Source organism: Chaetura pelagica, unplaced genomic scaffold, assembly GCF_000747805.2.
Source record: "Chaetura pelagica isolate M959 unplaced genomic scaffold, ChaPel_1.0 scaffold17, whole genome shotgun sequence".
NCBI classification, from domain to species: Eukaryota; Metazoa; Chordata; class Aves; order Apodiformes; family Apodidae; genus Chaetura; species Chaetura pelagica.
In genome coordinates this window covers 2756599-2773561 of record NW_009970726.1, presented here as the reverse complement: position 1 = coordinate 2773561, position 16963 = coordinate 2756599, and the positions used below count along the sequence as shown (strand labels likewise).

The window sequence follows — 16963 nt, the reverse complement described above, 5'->3', positions numbered from 1 at the left end:
TCTGATTACTTTCAAGATTTCTAAATCTTTTTGCAAGTTAACATCAACTGGTAGAGGCAGTAGTGAGAGAAAAACATCTGAAGAGCTTTCTTTCAATAGTCTTTCCATATTCATTGTGGAATTTTAATTTTTTATTTTGAATACCCACTCTTGGTTCTAATTCAGAAATACCTAGTGAAAAGTTCTCCACCTGTTGCTTGCAGTTTCATGTTGGAGAAGCTGTTGAGAGGTCAGGTGGAACTCACTGGGGAGATGAGGACAAGCCTCCTCCTCATTAGGGGGGAATACCACTGAGGTAAATTTTCTTGGAAGCAATGAACTCAAACCCTAAACTATGTATTATGTGGAGAAGAGTGGGTGTTATTTTATAAGAATCTTTAATAATCTGTTCTCTGCCTATGTGCGTTTGAGGTGTTGGGTCTTTATTTAAATTTTAAGTTCAGTGTTCTAGTTGTTAGTCGAATAAAACACTCTCAGTTTAAAAACCTTTTTTTGGTTTTCTGGGGAGCTTGCTGTGAGGAGGAGATCTAGGCAGATCTGTCTCAAAACTTTGGCTGACTGAGAGTCCCAAAACATGCTTGTCTTTTAATTTATTAACTAATATAGTTATTTGATGTGAGTTATCTTCAGTTCTTCAGGTGATTTTGTTTTTTTGGTGACACCTTCCATTAATATTTCACAGGCTAGAGGCACACCTTACCCTTGTTACTCAATAGAGAGCTGTGAGGTTTCCCCTTCTGTTATTCAGGAGTACAGAATTTTAATAGAATGAGGGTCTATTGTGCAGAAGCAAAGTCCAGCTTACTGTCAAGGACATGAAGTTCTAGCTTTCTGGTCCATCTCATGGATGTGTCTATGTGTAGCAGAACTTGCACAAGGGTTTCTCCTGTTTCAGTGCTCATGGGAAAACCCCAACAGTGGTAAACTTTATTTTTTAATGATGCTGCTGTTGTCTTTTTCTGAAAAGAACTGTTCCAAACCTAAGTAAAATAACTGCACTCTAGTTAACCTAGAGACTTAAGGTCTAGTGAGAGTGAACTCAAGTTAGAGGCATTTCCGGCCTTGTGTGTACAAAGCTCATGTCTGCCTTTCAAGGACTTCCACTCTCATCACTGAAACTGCAATTCCTGGTGGCACGGTGGGCCACTTAAGTTAGATGCGTAACACCTGAAAAAGCGGTAAATTGCAAGTTTGAAACTTAATACCTTAGTGACAAAGTGGCAGTGGAAACTGGGGCATCCATAAAACTTGGTCTTTGTTTGCATTTACATCTGAGTGGAAAACAGGCCTTATTTGTTGTTGTTGAAATGGTCAAACGTGATTGGTTGGAATTCAGGGAAGTATCTCTGCATATTTTAATAATGATTGCTAGTATGTTACAGTAATATTATTTATTTTTTTATTACATAATAGTATAGTTCATTTAACATGCTGGTGTAGGTCAAAGTAGGATATTGTTCTAAGTTCTAGTGTATTTTCATGGTTCTTGCACAAAACAGCTAATTAAGTACAAATCGAGGGACTCGTTGTTAAGTAATTTATAAACATTACGATAGAAGTTATGGAAGAAAGTGTTGCTTGGTAGGTCTGTTGGGACAGTCAGCCCTGGGTGAAGGATAGTGTGCAAGATGATCCTGGAACTTGAGATTGTTGTTTCACACATCACATTCAGGCAAAAGTACTTGGCCATGCTTGTGTGGGGCTGCACGGCAAACTGGGAATAGCTGCGTGTTCAGGAATAACTCGTGTACTTTCTTGCTTCCCATGCCTCCTTTTCCTTAAGAAGGTGAATAGGGAGCATGTGGTAGATTGCTTAAGCAAAAAGCCCATGTAAAGTTACACTTTTCACATGAGTTGCTGTTCACTGTGCTTAGTTGGGTGGGGTTTTTTGTTGTTTATTTTTTAAAAAAAGTATTGAAGTAATTTCTCAGAATGAATTCCCTAGTTCTGTAAAGTTGAATATTTGTGAAAGTACAAAATACTGGAATGCAGACTTAATCTTAGAAGTTCACTTCAAGTCTTCATAGCTTATTAGATGTCCATGCATTTTCACCATTTTATTACATTTTTAATATGCACTCTTTCTTTTTCCTTAGGATGAAGAGAATGGGAATAGACAAGGTATGTCTTGTTTTTATTCTTTCACAGACTGAGTATGTTGAATATTTCTCTTCAGCTGTGTAATACACTTCAATAGCTACTTAAGAGTTTGAAATATAAAATCACTTAAGTAACCATCAAGCTCATTGAATTTAAAGGTGTTGGAGCAAACAAAGGAAATATTTGTCTAAAGATAGGTAAGATACACTTAGTGTGGGTGCTTGCGTGGCCACTAAGTTAGTTGAAATACTCAAACTCTCTTAATTTGATCTGTCTGAAGACCTGCAGTTACCTGTTCAAAGTACTACAGTAAAGAATTTGAGTTTTGCGGATAGTTTTTTTTATATACATATATATGCATTTTTTAAAAGTGCTGTTCAGTGTGTCTAAGTTTAGCCAGTATGAAATTTAAATTTAGTGGTAACTTTAACAAAAGCAACACAAAAGTATATAAACCTAGTGTTAATAGTGATGGTAAAAATTATCCTCAAAAGTCACATACAGCTGTTTTTAAAACAGCAGATAAATGTTATTCCTGTTAGCTTCATGATATGTTCTTCAGTAACTAACAAAATCCAAAGATCAAAGGATGCCAGATTGGAAAGGACCTGAAGGATCATCTGGTCCAGCCTTTCTAGATAGGAACATAGTTTAGATGTGATGGCCCAGCACCTTGTTAAACTGAGTCTTAAAAACATCCAGTGTTGGGAAATCCACCCCTTCTGGGGAGATTAATACAAAGTCGAGGTCTTCTCATAGTGAAAGATTTTTTTTCTGATGTCAAATCTCTCCAGAAGTAACTTGCACCTGTTACCCCTCATTTTTTCCCTATGACTCCTTGTAAAAAGGAAGTCTCTATCTGATCCAACTTATTTAATCAGTTTTAGTACTGTCATGTACATCTTAAGAGATGTTTCAGTAATGTCAGATAAGATGTAGGAATAAAATTTTTGCACTTGATTTAGGAGGGGTGGAAAAAAACCTATTTCTAGGTTATGCCTGTCAGTTCCCTTTTCATAGCTTTCTCCCTCTCAGATTGCCTGTGTCTGCTCTGTCTTGATTCACCAATTAACTTATTTTTTATTAGTTGATACTGCATCTCAGTCCCACTTAAATTTCTCTTAATTATATAGTTAGTTTCTCCTCCACTCTTCCCTTTTTGCTGCTGTCTTATTGTTTCCTTAGAAGGGTGAAAAATGAATTGATTAGGTAAGGAAATGGGGTTTTCAGGTTTAGAGCCCACTCTTTTCTCACCAGCCTGTCAAGCTGCTAAAGGAAAGCAGAGGAGGTGGGATTAGCTGCATTTTGAGTGTAATGTGCAGCACTTCAGTTTGTGCTTCATCTGGTAGTGCAGCACAAGCTATTCAGGGCAGACCTGTTTCAAGGTGGGACTGTTGCTCAGAGACAGTATAGGGGGAATGCTTGTTTTTATTCATGGGTTACAGTTTGCTTTGCACTGTAGCAGAGAATGATACCCAGTTTCAGTATACTTTCTAAAATCTTATTTAGTTGGAAGAGAACATGTCTGAATTTTTGATTCAGGTTTTTTGTGTAACTATGATATATTAGAAGTATTCCAGGAAATATGAATTTACTTGGACTTCATTACTTTTCTCTTGGAGGCAGATTAATTAATCAATTTCATTCTTCTAGTCTAACCCTGCTGTCGTCAGCTGCTTGCTAAACAGTGAAAAGTCAGTCTCTTCCTATTCATCATCCACCCCTCCTTCCACTCCCCAAGCTTTGGACTTCCTTTATCCATTTTAGTGTACAAAAAGAAAAAGCAAATTCCTTTAGTAAGGGAAACAGTCAATCCTCTGTGCCAAACCACTTGTGCTCTAGAGTTCTGCAGTATTCTTACAGCTGGATCATCTAAAGATGCAAATATGGGTCTGTTTATCTAAAATATTATCTGAGATCTGTTTTTCAGTAGAGGAACTGCAGTAAACAATCATTTATTTGGTTCACTGTGAAACCTGTCCAGAGTGGGAGAGGGATTACTTTCTTGACATTTTTGTGTAGCTACTTAAACAATGAATCATAGCTCAACTATTTCTTATTTATAGCAACGTAGTACATTGTATGCCTTGAAAATACAGATCAAAGGGCACAAAGGGCTCTGCAAAGATAACAATATCCTCATTAGCAGGCGAGAAGGTTGGACTTGGGTTCCTTCTGGAAAGAGATTACTGAGATGGAGGATGTAGGTGTTGGTAGAACTTAACCTGCTAGTCTTGTATATTATGTTTTTTAAAAAATCAAAATGGGACCGAGTGTGTAATACATTTTTCTCCAACACTTAGTGTGACTTTGGAAGGCAGGATGGATGAAATGGATTCTTTTTTACATTCCTACCAGTTGTTCCTGTTGCCAAATGGGCTGAGGAAGTATCTTGTGAGGAGAAAATCGGGAAAACCTCATCTCAGTTTTTGTGTTCTCAAAGATCATGTTAGTTTAGCAAAAAGAGATATGCTAGAAATTCTGTGAAAGACTATAATAAGGATTCTTAAAGTAATTAACATAGGAAAAAGAGGCCGAGCTGACCTGCAGCAGCGTGTAGTTGGGCTGCTGGCTGTGGGGGTGTCCCTTGCTGCGGAAGCACCAGTTCTTCCAAAAAGCAAGTTGCTGGGCAGTGTGCAGTGCGGGGTGTCGTGCAGAGGGGCCATCTAGTGGCAAATGTCATGTATTTTCCTCCAAACTTCATGGGTAGACTGGCCTCTGCAAAGGTCTGTCTGAATTGACAAGGAAAAGATCTTAATGATAAACATTTTACTTTTGCAGTCTGGAGGTGATAAATCACTTAAATCAGTTGAGCTTTCCTTTCTCAAAGGCTAGGCTAAGGGTATTAAAGCTTTTCATTTTTGTGAAGCAGTGCATGCCAGTGCAAAATTGTCTATTTTTTTCATTGATTTGGAGTGAAGATTTCTATTTACCTGCATTTTCTGATTTGCCCTTTTCACAGGTTAAACTTAGCTTGAAAAGTTGAGGGTTTTGTGAGATTCAGCATTTATGTATTTGAGTAGGTGAGTGTACAGTAAAGCGTCTCTATTGCTATTGCTTTTTATTAAAAGCACTTGAATATCTTTTTCAAAGGAGCTGAGTACTTAGTTAAGTCTAGAGGGCACAAGATAAAAGCATGTATCAGGTTTGATGTGTTCTAACAGTAAATTTAATATTTTGGTATGGTTTCATGTTCTGGTATAGAATTTAGTGGAACTTCTTGTAAGTATTTCAGTTGTGCTCCTGGCTTGCATTAGTCTAGCTTATGGTAAGCAGTAAGTCTTCAAAACATATAGAAGAAAAGGTAATGCAAATTTGTCCAGGAGAGCCCTAAACCTAAAATGACACAGGAGTGTCATGATGGCTAAGAAATAAGTGAGGAAGTGGTGGATTGGGTTGTCAGACAAAGGGACGGGAGACATCTCATGGTCAGCAGTTAAGACAGAAGGGGATCACCTAAAGTGTGTGCACAGAAGTAAGGGAATGCCTACAGGAGAACTGGGGAGATGGGGAGAACTCTTATGCCTCTTTTGAGGGCCTCTCTGAAACCCCTGTGCACTCATGCATGCAGCACGGGCAACAAGCAGGAGGAGTTGGAGGTCTACATGCAGTTGCAGGCCTACGGTCTCCCTGGGGTCACAGAGACATGGTGGAATAGCTCACAGGAGTGCACTAGTCTGCTGCAGCAGATGGGTACAGGCACTTTTGGAAAATGCTAGGATTCTGTGGCAGGTCAGGGCAGCTCAGAGGTCAAGTTGCCTTTGTTGTGAAGTTGAATGAGCCATGTTTTAGTGGGCGTCCGCTACAGACTGCCTGATCAGGGAAGAAGTAGATGAGGTTTTCTTCAAACAGCTGGTGGAAACCTTACATGTGAAGGCCGTGACCCTTATGGGGGGCACTAGCACCCTGCTATCTGCTGGAAGGCCATCACAGCAGATTGACCCTGAGTGTTCTGTAGTTATTATTTAAAAGATTTCTGTTTTTTCCTACTTCTGCTGCTCCACATCATGACCTTAAGCTAAGCTATTAAAATCCTGTTCCAGGAGGGCGTCTTAGAAATATTTGGAGACAGGCTGAAATATAGCTGTACCTATTAGAAATAGTATTAAGTAATAAAAATAAGTAGTGCTGTAGAAAATTATCTCCATTGCCATGATGCCTCCATGCCGTTTAGTTGTGTGCTTAATATGGTGAATATGTTGTTCTTCCAAGACTGCTTGAAGCATGATTAAAAGGAACAGTGATAAGAATATAGAAGTAGTCTGAAAAGAATTTCATCTTTCATATGGGAATGATGGTATTTTATATTTATCACAGTGCCTAGGAAGTCTGTATCATTATAATCTAGTTTCATATTTTTTTTAATATTATGTTATTGCTTTCCTACTTTATCTCCTATTTCTGTGTGGAAGTATCTATAGCAACTAGCAGCTTATCTTACTGTAAAAATGAAAGGTGAGTTAGGTATATTGTTCTGTGTCCTTTTCTGTAGACTGTGTGCTTTATAATGAGACTCCAGACATCTGTTTACACTGAGATTTCTATGTTAAATTGTGATCACCAGGCTATTTTTCTAATGTGGATTAAAGCTTCTATCTTCAGTTATCTAAGATAAATAATTCAAATTTATTACCTGAGCTGCTTTAGTTCTCTGTAAGTCTTGTTCGACATAGGGCCTTTGGGGGAAGGGTGGAAAAAAGTGCAAGAAAAGCTTTTTCTTACTGTTGCTTACATAATGCCTTGAGTTTTCGATGTTTTATTTCTTTAAACAGAACTGATTTCCTGTAATGTGGTTTGTGTTCTCCCAGGATTTAATTTAATGCCACGTTTTCTAACATCATCATCTGTCAGCTCAGTCTGTTATGAAATAAGCTACTTGTGATGATGGGAACAAGGTAGATAAGGAACAAGAGAACGAATGTGAAAGCAAGTTTTTTGAAAGGTTGTAGATTACTGGGATCATACAGTCTAAGGTATGTAATAGTGGAATAAGAGTAGGATGAGGTACATAACACTGATACTTTAGTATAGTGCCATTATAATTTTTTGGTGGATTTTTAATCCAACTTTATTTTCAACAATAAATATTGAGAATATGAATAGAGGACTTGTTTAGTTTTCCACTGGGACCAGAGGCTGATGATTATTTGTTCCCTTAAAGCGTATCTAGAATGTCCAGCAGAGTGGCCTTCCAACTTGCCACTTGTATAGTGTTTTTCTGTGAATCCTACGGAGTTCAAATTATCTTTGACTTTTAGTGACAACATGATGAGCTGTTTAAGTCTAATTTCCATGGATTTAGGTTCACTACAACACATACGGATTGAGCTTCTCTATGCTTATTTAAGAACTGAAGTGAATGTTCTGGAGAATTGAAAGAAATCATAATATTGCTGATAACGCAATAGGAAAACGCTGTTTTGGAGAGTTTGCATTTAAGTTGAAACTGTGTTATGTTTTCCATAACAAAGCCAGATCTATATGTGTGCCCACCTCTCTTTTAGAGGCTCATCCTTGGCACTGTATTTGCTTTAGTGTTTTTTGGTTGAGTTAATTTGTGCATGACAGTGAGTGAAATAAGCTCTGTCAGAGCTGGGCTGGGACCTTTGGACTCGTTTTCTGCAATGGATTGCTAGTGGAGAAATGCTTACTATGTATGAAATTCAGTTTGCAGATAATAAAATCCAGAATTGTCTTTACTTGAACACTCTTAGTTAAATGTAATCATGACAGTTCTGTAATTCATATTTAATTAAATGAAATCGCTGTTAATTAATGTAAATTCTGCTGTGTTTTCAGCAATCTTCTTTTAAGTGGCTTGGGAAATGATTAGCAGGTTTTTGTTCCAGTAATACTTTAGAAGCATTTGTCCCACTGTAGCTGTTCATAATTCTCCCTTTGCCTGAAAGGCATTGGAAGACTTAGTGTGATTTGGCACTGTTGAATCAACAGAGTGCAAATGCCTTAGATATCAAAAAGCATACTGATAGGTATTCATGTTCACAAGGAATGTTCCTCTCTTTTGAGTCAGAGAAAGATGTACCTAAGAGACTGTCTTAATGTAATAATTTGAGGTTTCATGTGGCTGTTGATTCTTGAGTATATAAAGGAAAGTCACCCTTGCCATCTGCTGAGCATTGGAACAGGAGTAAAAATGTTCTGCGTAAGGTTAACAAACCTCTGTAGCCTTTATTCAGTTCCTGTGTTATGAGTATTTCTAAGTGTGGTTCAGCTATCCTGAGCAAAATATACTTTTTTTCCTCTAAGAAGAGGAGAAATGGCATATTTTTAAGGAGTGGATTCTTAGGAGAGACTTTGTGAGAAAGTACGTGTGTCCCGAAACACTTGCAGGTTTGTGCTCTGCAGGTCAAAAAGAAAGGAAGAACTATGTGAGCAACAGCACTTTGGTGTGGGTTTGTTTTATTTCTGTTTTGGTTGTTTTCCCTCCTCTTATTAACATCTAAGTCAAGTTTAGGGGAGTTAGACTTAGTTTTGCTGTGTGTGACACACCCACACCAATGTGTGGACAGGACAGGGAACTGCTTGAAAGAATCCAGTGCAGAGCCACAAAAATTATTAAGAGAGTGGCACATCTCCCTTATGAGGAAAGGCTGAGGGAGCTGGGTCTCTCTATCTTGGAGGAGACTGAGGGGCGACCTCATCAATGTTTACAAATATGTTAAGGGCGAGTATCAGGAGAACAGAGCCAGGCTTTTTTCAATGATGTCCAGTGATAGGACAAGGGGCAGTGGAGGCAAACTGAAACATAGGAGATTCTATGTAAATATCAGAAAAAACTTCTTTACTGTGAGAGTGACAGAGCACTGGAACAGGCTGCCCAGAGAGGTTGTGGGGTCTCCTTTACTGGAGACATTCAAAACCTGCCTGAACGTGTTCCTGTGTGACGTGCTTTGGGTGACCCTGCTCTGGCAGGGGGGTTGGACTAGATGATCTTTCAAGGTCCCTTCCGACCCCTAAGATTCAGTGATTCTGCATAAGTCAGTTCTTACTGTAGCTAATTCTATTGTTCTGTTTAAAAGTAATATTTTTTTAAGTATTCCCTTTCATCAGGGTGAAGGTGCAGATTAGGATTCTATTATTTTTGTAAATCAGATGGCTGTGCTAGTGCAGTGTGCTCCCCTCTGCCACTTCTGGAATCTCAGACATTTGTTAGGAAAACGTCCTTGTAACTTTATAGTGGGAAACTTACTGCCAGACTGTTAAGGTGGTATTGACTTGTAGTCTTAGCTAGTAGATCAGGTAGTATAAAGATTAGAGAATAATGATAAATATGTGTTATTAAGAAAACTTTTAATTTTATTTGACATTAATTCAAACAACAGTTGACACAAAATATCAGTCTCTTAATTCTGTAGATTCTGCTTTGATCTCACTGCATATTGAAGGTAGTAGTTAGTATTTTTTGGTTAAAAATTGCTGACTAATTAAAATATTTGCATACAGTTAAGAAAAACTGATGTATTGGCTAGGAAAAATTTGTTGTAATAAACTGCTTTTCTGGAATTGTCTTGCATTTCACTATAGGTATTTGTGCTTCCTCAAACTACTTAACTTTTGTTGTTTAGACTAAGAATTGCATTGCAAAGACTACTGATTCCTTACTGTCCTTGTTTAAGCCAGTGATTTTTTGCCTTAAGTCTTATACTTGACGATTTATTCTTTTATTTCTGATTATACTGAATCTCTGAAGTAAAAGTTCAGGCAACACTTGTCCTTCTCTAAAAAAAAAGTGTGCTGTGTAGGACAAAGAACAGAGTTTAACGTCTAATCAGCTTTGTGAAGTGGTCCATAAAATAGCTGTGAAAACCTGAAGTGAGTGCTCATAGTCTTGGCGAACCTATTGTAGCTGACATGTTGGTCAGAAGTCAGATGTTCAGGGAAGCCTTCAGTCTCTGGTCTCCATGAATTCGTACATTTTTCCCTGCTAACTCAGAAGTGGAAGATGTAGTAAAGGTATTCTGTGTTGGATAGTGAATGGGAGTAACCTTAACTGCCTGAGCACCTCTTGCTTTATGTATTCAGTGCAGACAAGGCATAAAGTAACATTTGCTGAGCTAGCTAGCTGAGCTAGGCCCTTGGTGTTGGGTTGTAAGTATCAGATATTAAATATTATAAATCAAATGAGCCACAAGAGTTCCATTATTTTTATTGTTTCTAGTAACTTTGGGGATTGTAAATCTTTAAGTAAAAGATTAAGTGACAGCACTGGGATGGATGTTTGGTCCTATAAGAGGTCATACTTTAACTTCACCCTTTTACATGGTTGAAGCAACCTTTTGCTCAGGGCACCTGGTTAAGTTGTTCTTAGAATTTGTCTAAACTTTCTGAAATGTTACTACTTCTTAAAGGATGAGACCCATCGTGTGTTCAGTGCGTGTTTAAATCGGAAGATTAAAAATAACAGATACTAGCTTTGGTTGACTAGCTTTGTTTTGTGTGTCTTGTAGTTGTGTCCTGCTAATCAAGTTTTGAAGTATTTGGGGGCTGAGCTGCCAGCTGGAGTTTCTTGATTTATGATGCAGTTGCTTTGTATATAGTACTTATCTGATTCTATCAAATCAACTTTTTGATAATTCTGTACCAATCTGGAGTTATTTTGAGAAGGCCATTGAGAGCCATATGAGTAAGCCATTTTGTTAAACTGTTCTGTGGTAAAATGGCAGGACACTGAGGGTCTGCAGAATGAAGGCACTAGGCTAAAACTTACATTTGAAAAATGTGAATCAGAGGAAAGTCTGGTTTTGTGCATTTTATTAAAATTCTTCAATTAAATACTTTTCCCATATGGAAATGAACAAAAATAGGGATAAGAGGGTCACCTGTTCAATAGATAGTGCTGTGGCCTAGTGAACGTGGCCAGGTGGGATAGTTAAAGCTGTCGTGGAAGTACTTCCAAAAAGCAGTGGCATTTGTGCCTAAGTCAAAGACACATCACCGAAGAAGTGACTAGAGCCTAATACTCCAGTTTCACAGAGTGTTTCTCTCATCAGCAGTACCTGATTTAAGAAATCCCTTTCTTGTCTCCTGCTGTTCCTGCTTTTTCTGCAGTTTATACTATTCTCTCCACTATGCCAAGGTTTCCTGTAAACTGGAACCTAGAGGCAGCTTATTTTCAATTCAAGTCAGTTTCCTAAGGTAGATAGTCTAGTCTCCAAAGAGTTATATTTGCCCAGCTCAGAGTGTGGTACAAGGGTAGTAACTGATGATAGGAGTTGGGAACAGTGGCTACTTAACTAAGAATTACTTAGATTTGGTGCTGTGCATGTAAGAGCACAAGGTACATATGCTTCTGAGAGCACAGAAATTAAGTGTATACTGAAAAGGCAAGAAGACACAAGTGTTATGGTTTCTAACTACTGTAGATTAACTTCTGCATTTATATTGTGTATATATGGATATGTACATCACATGAAGACATAATTTATTTTGAATTATAAATTGTTTTTTTAATTTTGTTAAATTGTCAAGAAAACTTTAGGTTTCGTCTTGGAGCATCTGAAAAACACTATTGGAAAATCAGTGTTACAGTTCTATGAGGACTATAAATCAGCATTTTTTTCTTCTAAGAAAAAAAAATTCAGTTTGCAATACTAATTCTTACTCAGTTTGTCTGGCTTTGTATCTTATGAATAAAAAACCCCACTCACTGGGACTCATTTGCAAGTTGGGATATATCTTTTCATTATTCTTCCCCTTCTTTTTCACCCTAACACCTAAAAGATTTTTAATGAAATGGCTGTCTTTAGGACTCTTCCCTCCCTCACCCCAAATTGAGCTTCAGTATTTGTAATGAGGAACATTTCAAAATAATTCTTAATGTAAAAACATTGTAATGCAGTGTAATTAAGTGCTTTTAAGACATACTATTTCTTCCTCAGGAAAGCAAAGAAATAGATTGGAGCCAATGGATACCATATTTGTTAAACAAGTTAAAGAAGGTGGACCTGCTTCTGAAGCTGGACTGTGCACAGGTACTGTTGTTCTATAACACTGCATGTTTGTGTAAATGATGTAAAACATGTTATTTAAGTTTTTATGTATGGTGCTATCTTCCACTGAAATGTTATTCTTTCCTTCAGAAGTTTGAAACTGTCTTTTAAATTATCCTCCAGTGTTTTTTTCTCAAAAGCACTATTGTGTTCTCCCTGGAGTTGCTATATCAAATGTATTAAGGTATTAAACTCTTAGTCTTGTATTATTAAAGAAGTATATTAAGAACAGGTATATGATAAAATATGTGAGAAGAGAAAAGGGAGGTAAATGACATTTTTAAGTTCCTGTTTCTTGTGCTTTGTGACAAGTTGCTAGCCTCAAAACTCAGGGTTTTGTCCTTTAAATTATTCCATCCCCGTTAAATTGAATGGGAGCAATCACAGTCTCTTGTCACCTTACCACATTTCATTCAGTTGTTTGATTTAATCAAACTGGAGAGCAGAATGCATGTTTCTTGTGAAGTGCCAGGTACATTGTCACACCTTTACTTAAGTGTTTTATGTACGGGAATTTGACAGGAATAGAGTAAGTTTCGTATGTGTCTTCCAAAAGAAACAAAGGTTCTAGAATGATCTCAATTTAAAAACAGTACTAGATCAAACTTGTACAGAATAAGGCGTTTTTCTTTTTTATCTTTTCCTTAAGTAGTTATTCAAGAAAGGGCTACTTTGGCATTATTTTAATGCTGTTACACAAAGAAATGTTTTGGCTTGATAAAGTGCAGCATATGTTGAAGTTGTACAGAGGAGCCATGTTAATTTCTACTCTGTTCAATGTTTGCCAAATTGAAAGAGATGAAATCTGCAGAAAATAGCTTATTTTTAAGCACAGAGTAGATTTTTAGGAGCTCAGAATAAAGAACAAAAAATAAATGTGAAATGCATTTTAAATTATCAGAATAATATTCTTAAACAATGCTGAGAGCAATTATATCTAATTAGGTCATGCCACTATTTCTTGTTTGAAACTTTAGGGTGAGATATCTTACTATACATCTTGAAATTATGTTAAAAAACACGCAGGGAGTGATCAGGAAGATAGCTTGCTTAACGTCTGATATTGACACTGTATACATTTCTTACTTCGTAGAATCAACTCTTTTAAATATTTAATTCAACTTGACTTTGTTTCATGGTCACACCAATGGAAAGAAAATACTTGAACAATGAGTTTAGGTCCTTAAGTTTGTCAGTTACTGACAGTCTCAACCCAAGCTTCGCTACACTGAATCAATGCACTCTCTTTCAGGACCCTACCTGGCTGCTGCTCATCAGAAAGCTTGGAATAAACTTTAAAGTTTAAGGAATAGATGATAGTATCTTAAATGTAAGACAGTACATTCTGTATATTTTTGAATACTCCTGTAGAATTATCTTTGTTAGAGTTAGAAAGATCACACTTTCCATATTTAACCTCCAAGGCATTTCATTAAAAAAGAAATTATTTGTGACTTCCAAATATGAGTGTTATAGAAATATTGAAATACACACCCAAACAGATCCATGTTTCCTGTGTCTTGATCTTCATGTTCTCATTTATATACATGCAAGAATATAAAGAACTAAAATGTGTGTGGAAAGGAAGATGATTTAAATGTCATCAGCTGAATTTTTAGTTTGATCAAAGGTATTTAATAGGCCATCAGATTGATAGAGAACTGTTTGAAAAAGGCTTCATGCTTCTGTGTCCTTTTTTTGCACTACAGACACTAGCTTTCCCCTTTATATGAACCTGAAACTGAGCAAAGTTGTATTTTGTGGACTTGCCTGCACCCACTTACTTCATGTAACCAGTTCTGCAGTGTGTCCCACCTGAGATTTTTTGACAGGTTCATTGGATGCATGCTTCAAGTAGGCTTCTCTCACTGTTGTGTGTAAACCAGTCCATTTCTTTGGAAGAATAGATAAAATGGTATGGTGAACTTGCAGGATATTCCTAATTACCGTTTTTTATTGGGAACAGTGCCTAAAGAGCTATTATCTGTGGGCAACTTCTGAAACAGCCTGGAAAAAAGCCAGATTTAAGTTCCAGAGAAGGATGTGATGTAGTCTGAGAAAGTCTTTCCGTAAGACCTAGCAGGACAGGGTTCAAAGCTTGTAAACACAAATATCTTTTGGCACAAACTGTACCATTTCTTTTTCCTGCAAATTTGTGAAAGTGTTTATTTTTGTGTGTTACTAAGCATTTAGAAATAAACTTTCGTGTCATTAAAGTCCAGTTTCTTAGCAGAATTATGTAAAGTGTCTGTGTATATAACAGTGGAATAGTGTTTGCCAACCCTCATGGATGCCTACCACTCAGCTGAATTGCTAGCAGTCATTGAATGTTATGACCAACTTTTCTGTTACTGCTTAACAAGCAAGAGACATGAGAGCTCTTTTAGATGAGGAAAAGGGTGATAACCAGTTGATAAACAGCATATATAGTTGAAAACTTTGCATCAATTTATTTGCATGATGTCATGCTGTGTGTGCAGATGAAATAAAAAGTCAAAAGATCTTTGCGATTCAGTAAGTCTGGAAATCCCTGGGGTCTGTATTGGGAACCTCCACAGAGCACAAGCATTTAGAATGTTACTGCCACCAGCTCAGGCTGACCATTCATTGTGAACATCTTTTTCCTTGCTTTGATCGCATCAGAAAAACAGAAAGGGCTTTCAGTTTCTAAAGCAGTGTTGAAAAAGCCATTCCATTTGGCTCACTTTCCAAGGAGTCCTTTCTTCCTATTTCTCTTTCTCCAGCAGCTTTCCAAAGCTCCCTACCTATAATCCTTTAGACCATTTTCTCCTCATTAGTAAATTCAAGCTACCTTTCTGCTCTTCTGAGCAGAGATGATGTAATGAAGGAATGGGATGGGTTTTTCATCAACAGCTGAAAATAGCTGTACCTGATATTTTTGCCACTTAACTTAGGAGAGTATATGAAGGAAAGTGCAACAGGCTATTTAAAGAAATTTGATGGAAGTTATGTTAGGTCTAAAGTTATATCTATATGGATATGAAATAACCCATTGCCCTGTTAAAGTTGCATCGATGAGACAATAGCAATGTCTTGGCAACAACTCTGATTATTCTGAGGAAGGAGGAAGCTGGAGGCTTTCAATATCTTCATTCTTTATTTCTTAGAAGGAAGTACAGAATTCCAGTACTTGCTTTTATTAAAGGAGTGTCAGCTGCACCTGGCATTGTTCTGAATTGAAGTTTGGTTTTGTTTTGAGATTAAGTGCTGGAATGAAATGTCTGCTTAGAATTTGAGTTTGAGGTAGGTGTTGCCATACATCAAAAGCTTTATATTTAATGATGGGATACTTAAGTGAGCCTCTGATATAGCTTACACCTGATTGTGGTTTTCTTTCTGTGAGTTTCTAGGTGATTCATTTGGAAGCTTGGAATAAGGTACCACATCTGAAAATGCTCTGAGAAAAGAGTAGGAACTTGGCAACCCGTATATGGTTACATATAGTTGCGCTGTGCATATTCTTTTTTCATTTTTAAAGATGACTAACCTTGAATTTAACATAATAATCTTGATTATTTGAGGTACAGAAATACATATTATTAAAAAAGTCTAGACAAATGAATTTAAAGTATAACTTTTCCCTTTACAGGTGACAGAATTATAAAAGTCAATGGAGAAAGTGTTATTGGGAAGACATATTCTCAAGTCATTGCTTTAATACAGAACAGGTAAGATACTAGTATTTAATTATATGCTACCTTATTTTTTTATACTAAGCAGGAAATGAGCATTTATGGTTCTTCTGAAAAAGGAACTCCTATTTAAAATTTTTTCTTAAAACACACTCAATTTTACTATTTCTGTTTTCATTTATTTACTGAATGCTGGGAATGGTTAGAGAGCAGGTATGCTGAATTGGGTCACAGTCCTTTTATGTCATTACTTGCCACTTGTTAGCAAATCACACTGAGTGCTATAGAGGAAAGTTGTCAGAATTTAAAATAGGCAGATTAGGTATACACGTGTCAGTTTAAAAAGAAAATCAGAAAAATCTACTTTGCTTAGGAGTTCTGATAACTGGGAGTCAGCACATCAGGCAAAGGGGATTTGTTAGTGCACATCTGCAAAACAACTGCAGTGTGTCTTGGCTTTCATCTGTTTTGCAGCAAGTTATGAACTTTGCACAGGGTTGATGAAATAGGAATGTTTACTGCTCCTGCAACTCACAAGGGCTTGTTAAATCGTGTCCATGTATTTATCTAGATACTTATTTTCAGGTGTCATATCTGCCTCCATTTTTACAGGTGGTGTCAATTTTTGTTCTGTGGCAACAAATTTCCGATAGAATAATGAGTTATGTGGGGAAAAAAAGATGTATTATGATCAGTTTGAAAAAGTGTTTTCTAAATACATCTCACATGCCACAAACTATTTTTAGTGAATCTTCATGCGTTAAGTCTTAGTTACACTTACAGTATTGAATATTCAAAATAGATACATCTCAGTTGCATTTTTTTTAAAAGCAACAAAGATGTGTTCAAAAGTATGACAGGCAGAGTAGACTGAAATATATTTTGTCATTGGTATTTTCTATACAAGAGCTGGGAAGATGGAATCAATCTTTTCTATAACATTTATTGGAGGTACTATGAGCTATGTATTGTTTCTTCATCCTGTTTTAGTACAGGCAGTAATATGGTGCAATAGTGTATACCTAAGACACAGGACATTACATGCCCAACAGGTACATCAGTCAATGAAATCTCTTCTCTTAATCCAAAAAAGAGAGACACCAATCACATTTTCCAGTGGCTTACAAGGTCAGAGATCCTTAACTACAGGTGTGCCTCGAGTGTAGGTAGCAAGTTGTCTCAGTGGAATGCAATCCCTGC

General features: G+C 37.0%; 1 protein-coding gene across 1 annotated transcript in view; it reads left to right on the top strand.

Moving 5' to 3' along the window:
• ARHGAP21 (Rho GTPase activating protein 21) overlaps positions 1-16963 on the top strand; it is a 61558-nt gene that overhangs the window by 2658 nt on the left and 41937 nt on the right. The window contains exons 2-4 of the mRNA XM_010006956.1: positions 2097-2121; positions 11970-12092; positions 15721-15799. Coding sequence (XP_010005258.1) covers positions 12026-12092; positions 15721-15799 — 146 coding nt within the window. The 5' untranslated portion in view covers positions 2097-2121; positions 11970-12025. The remainder of the gene's footprint in view (positions 1-2096; positions 2122-11969; positions 12093-15720; positions 15800-16963) is intronic.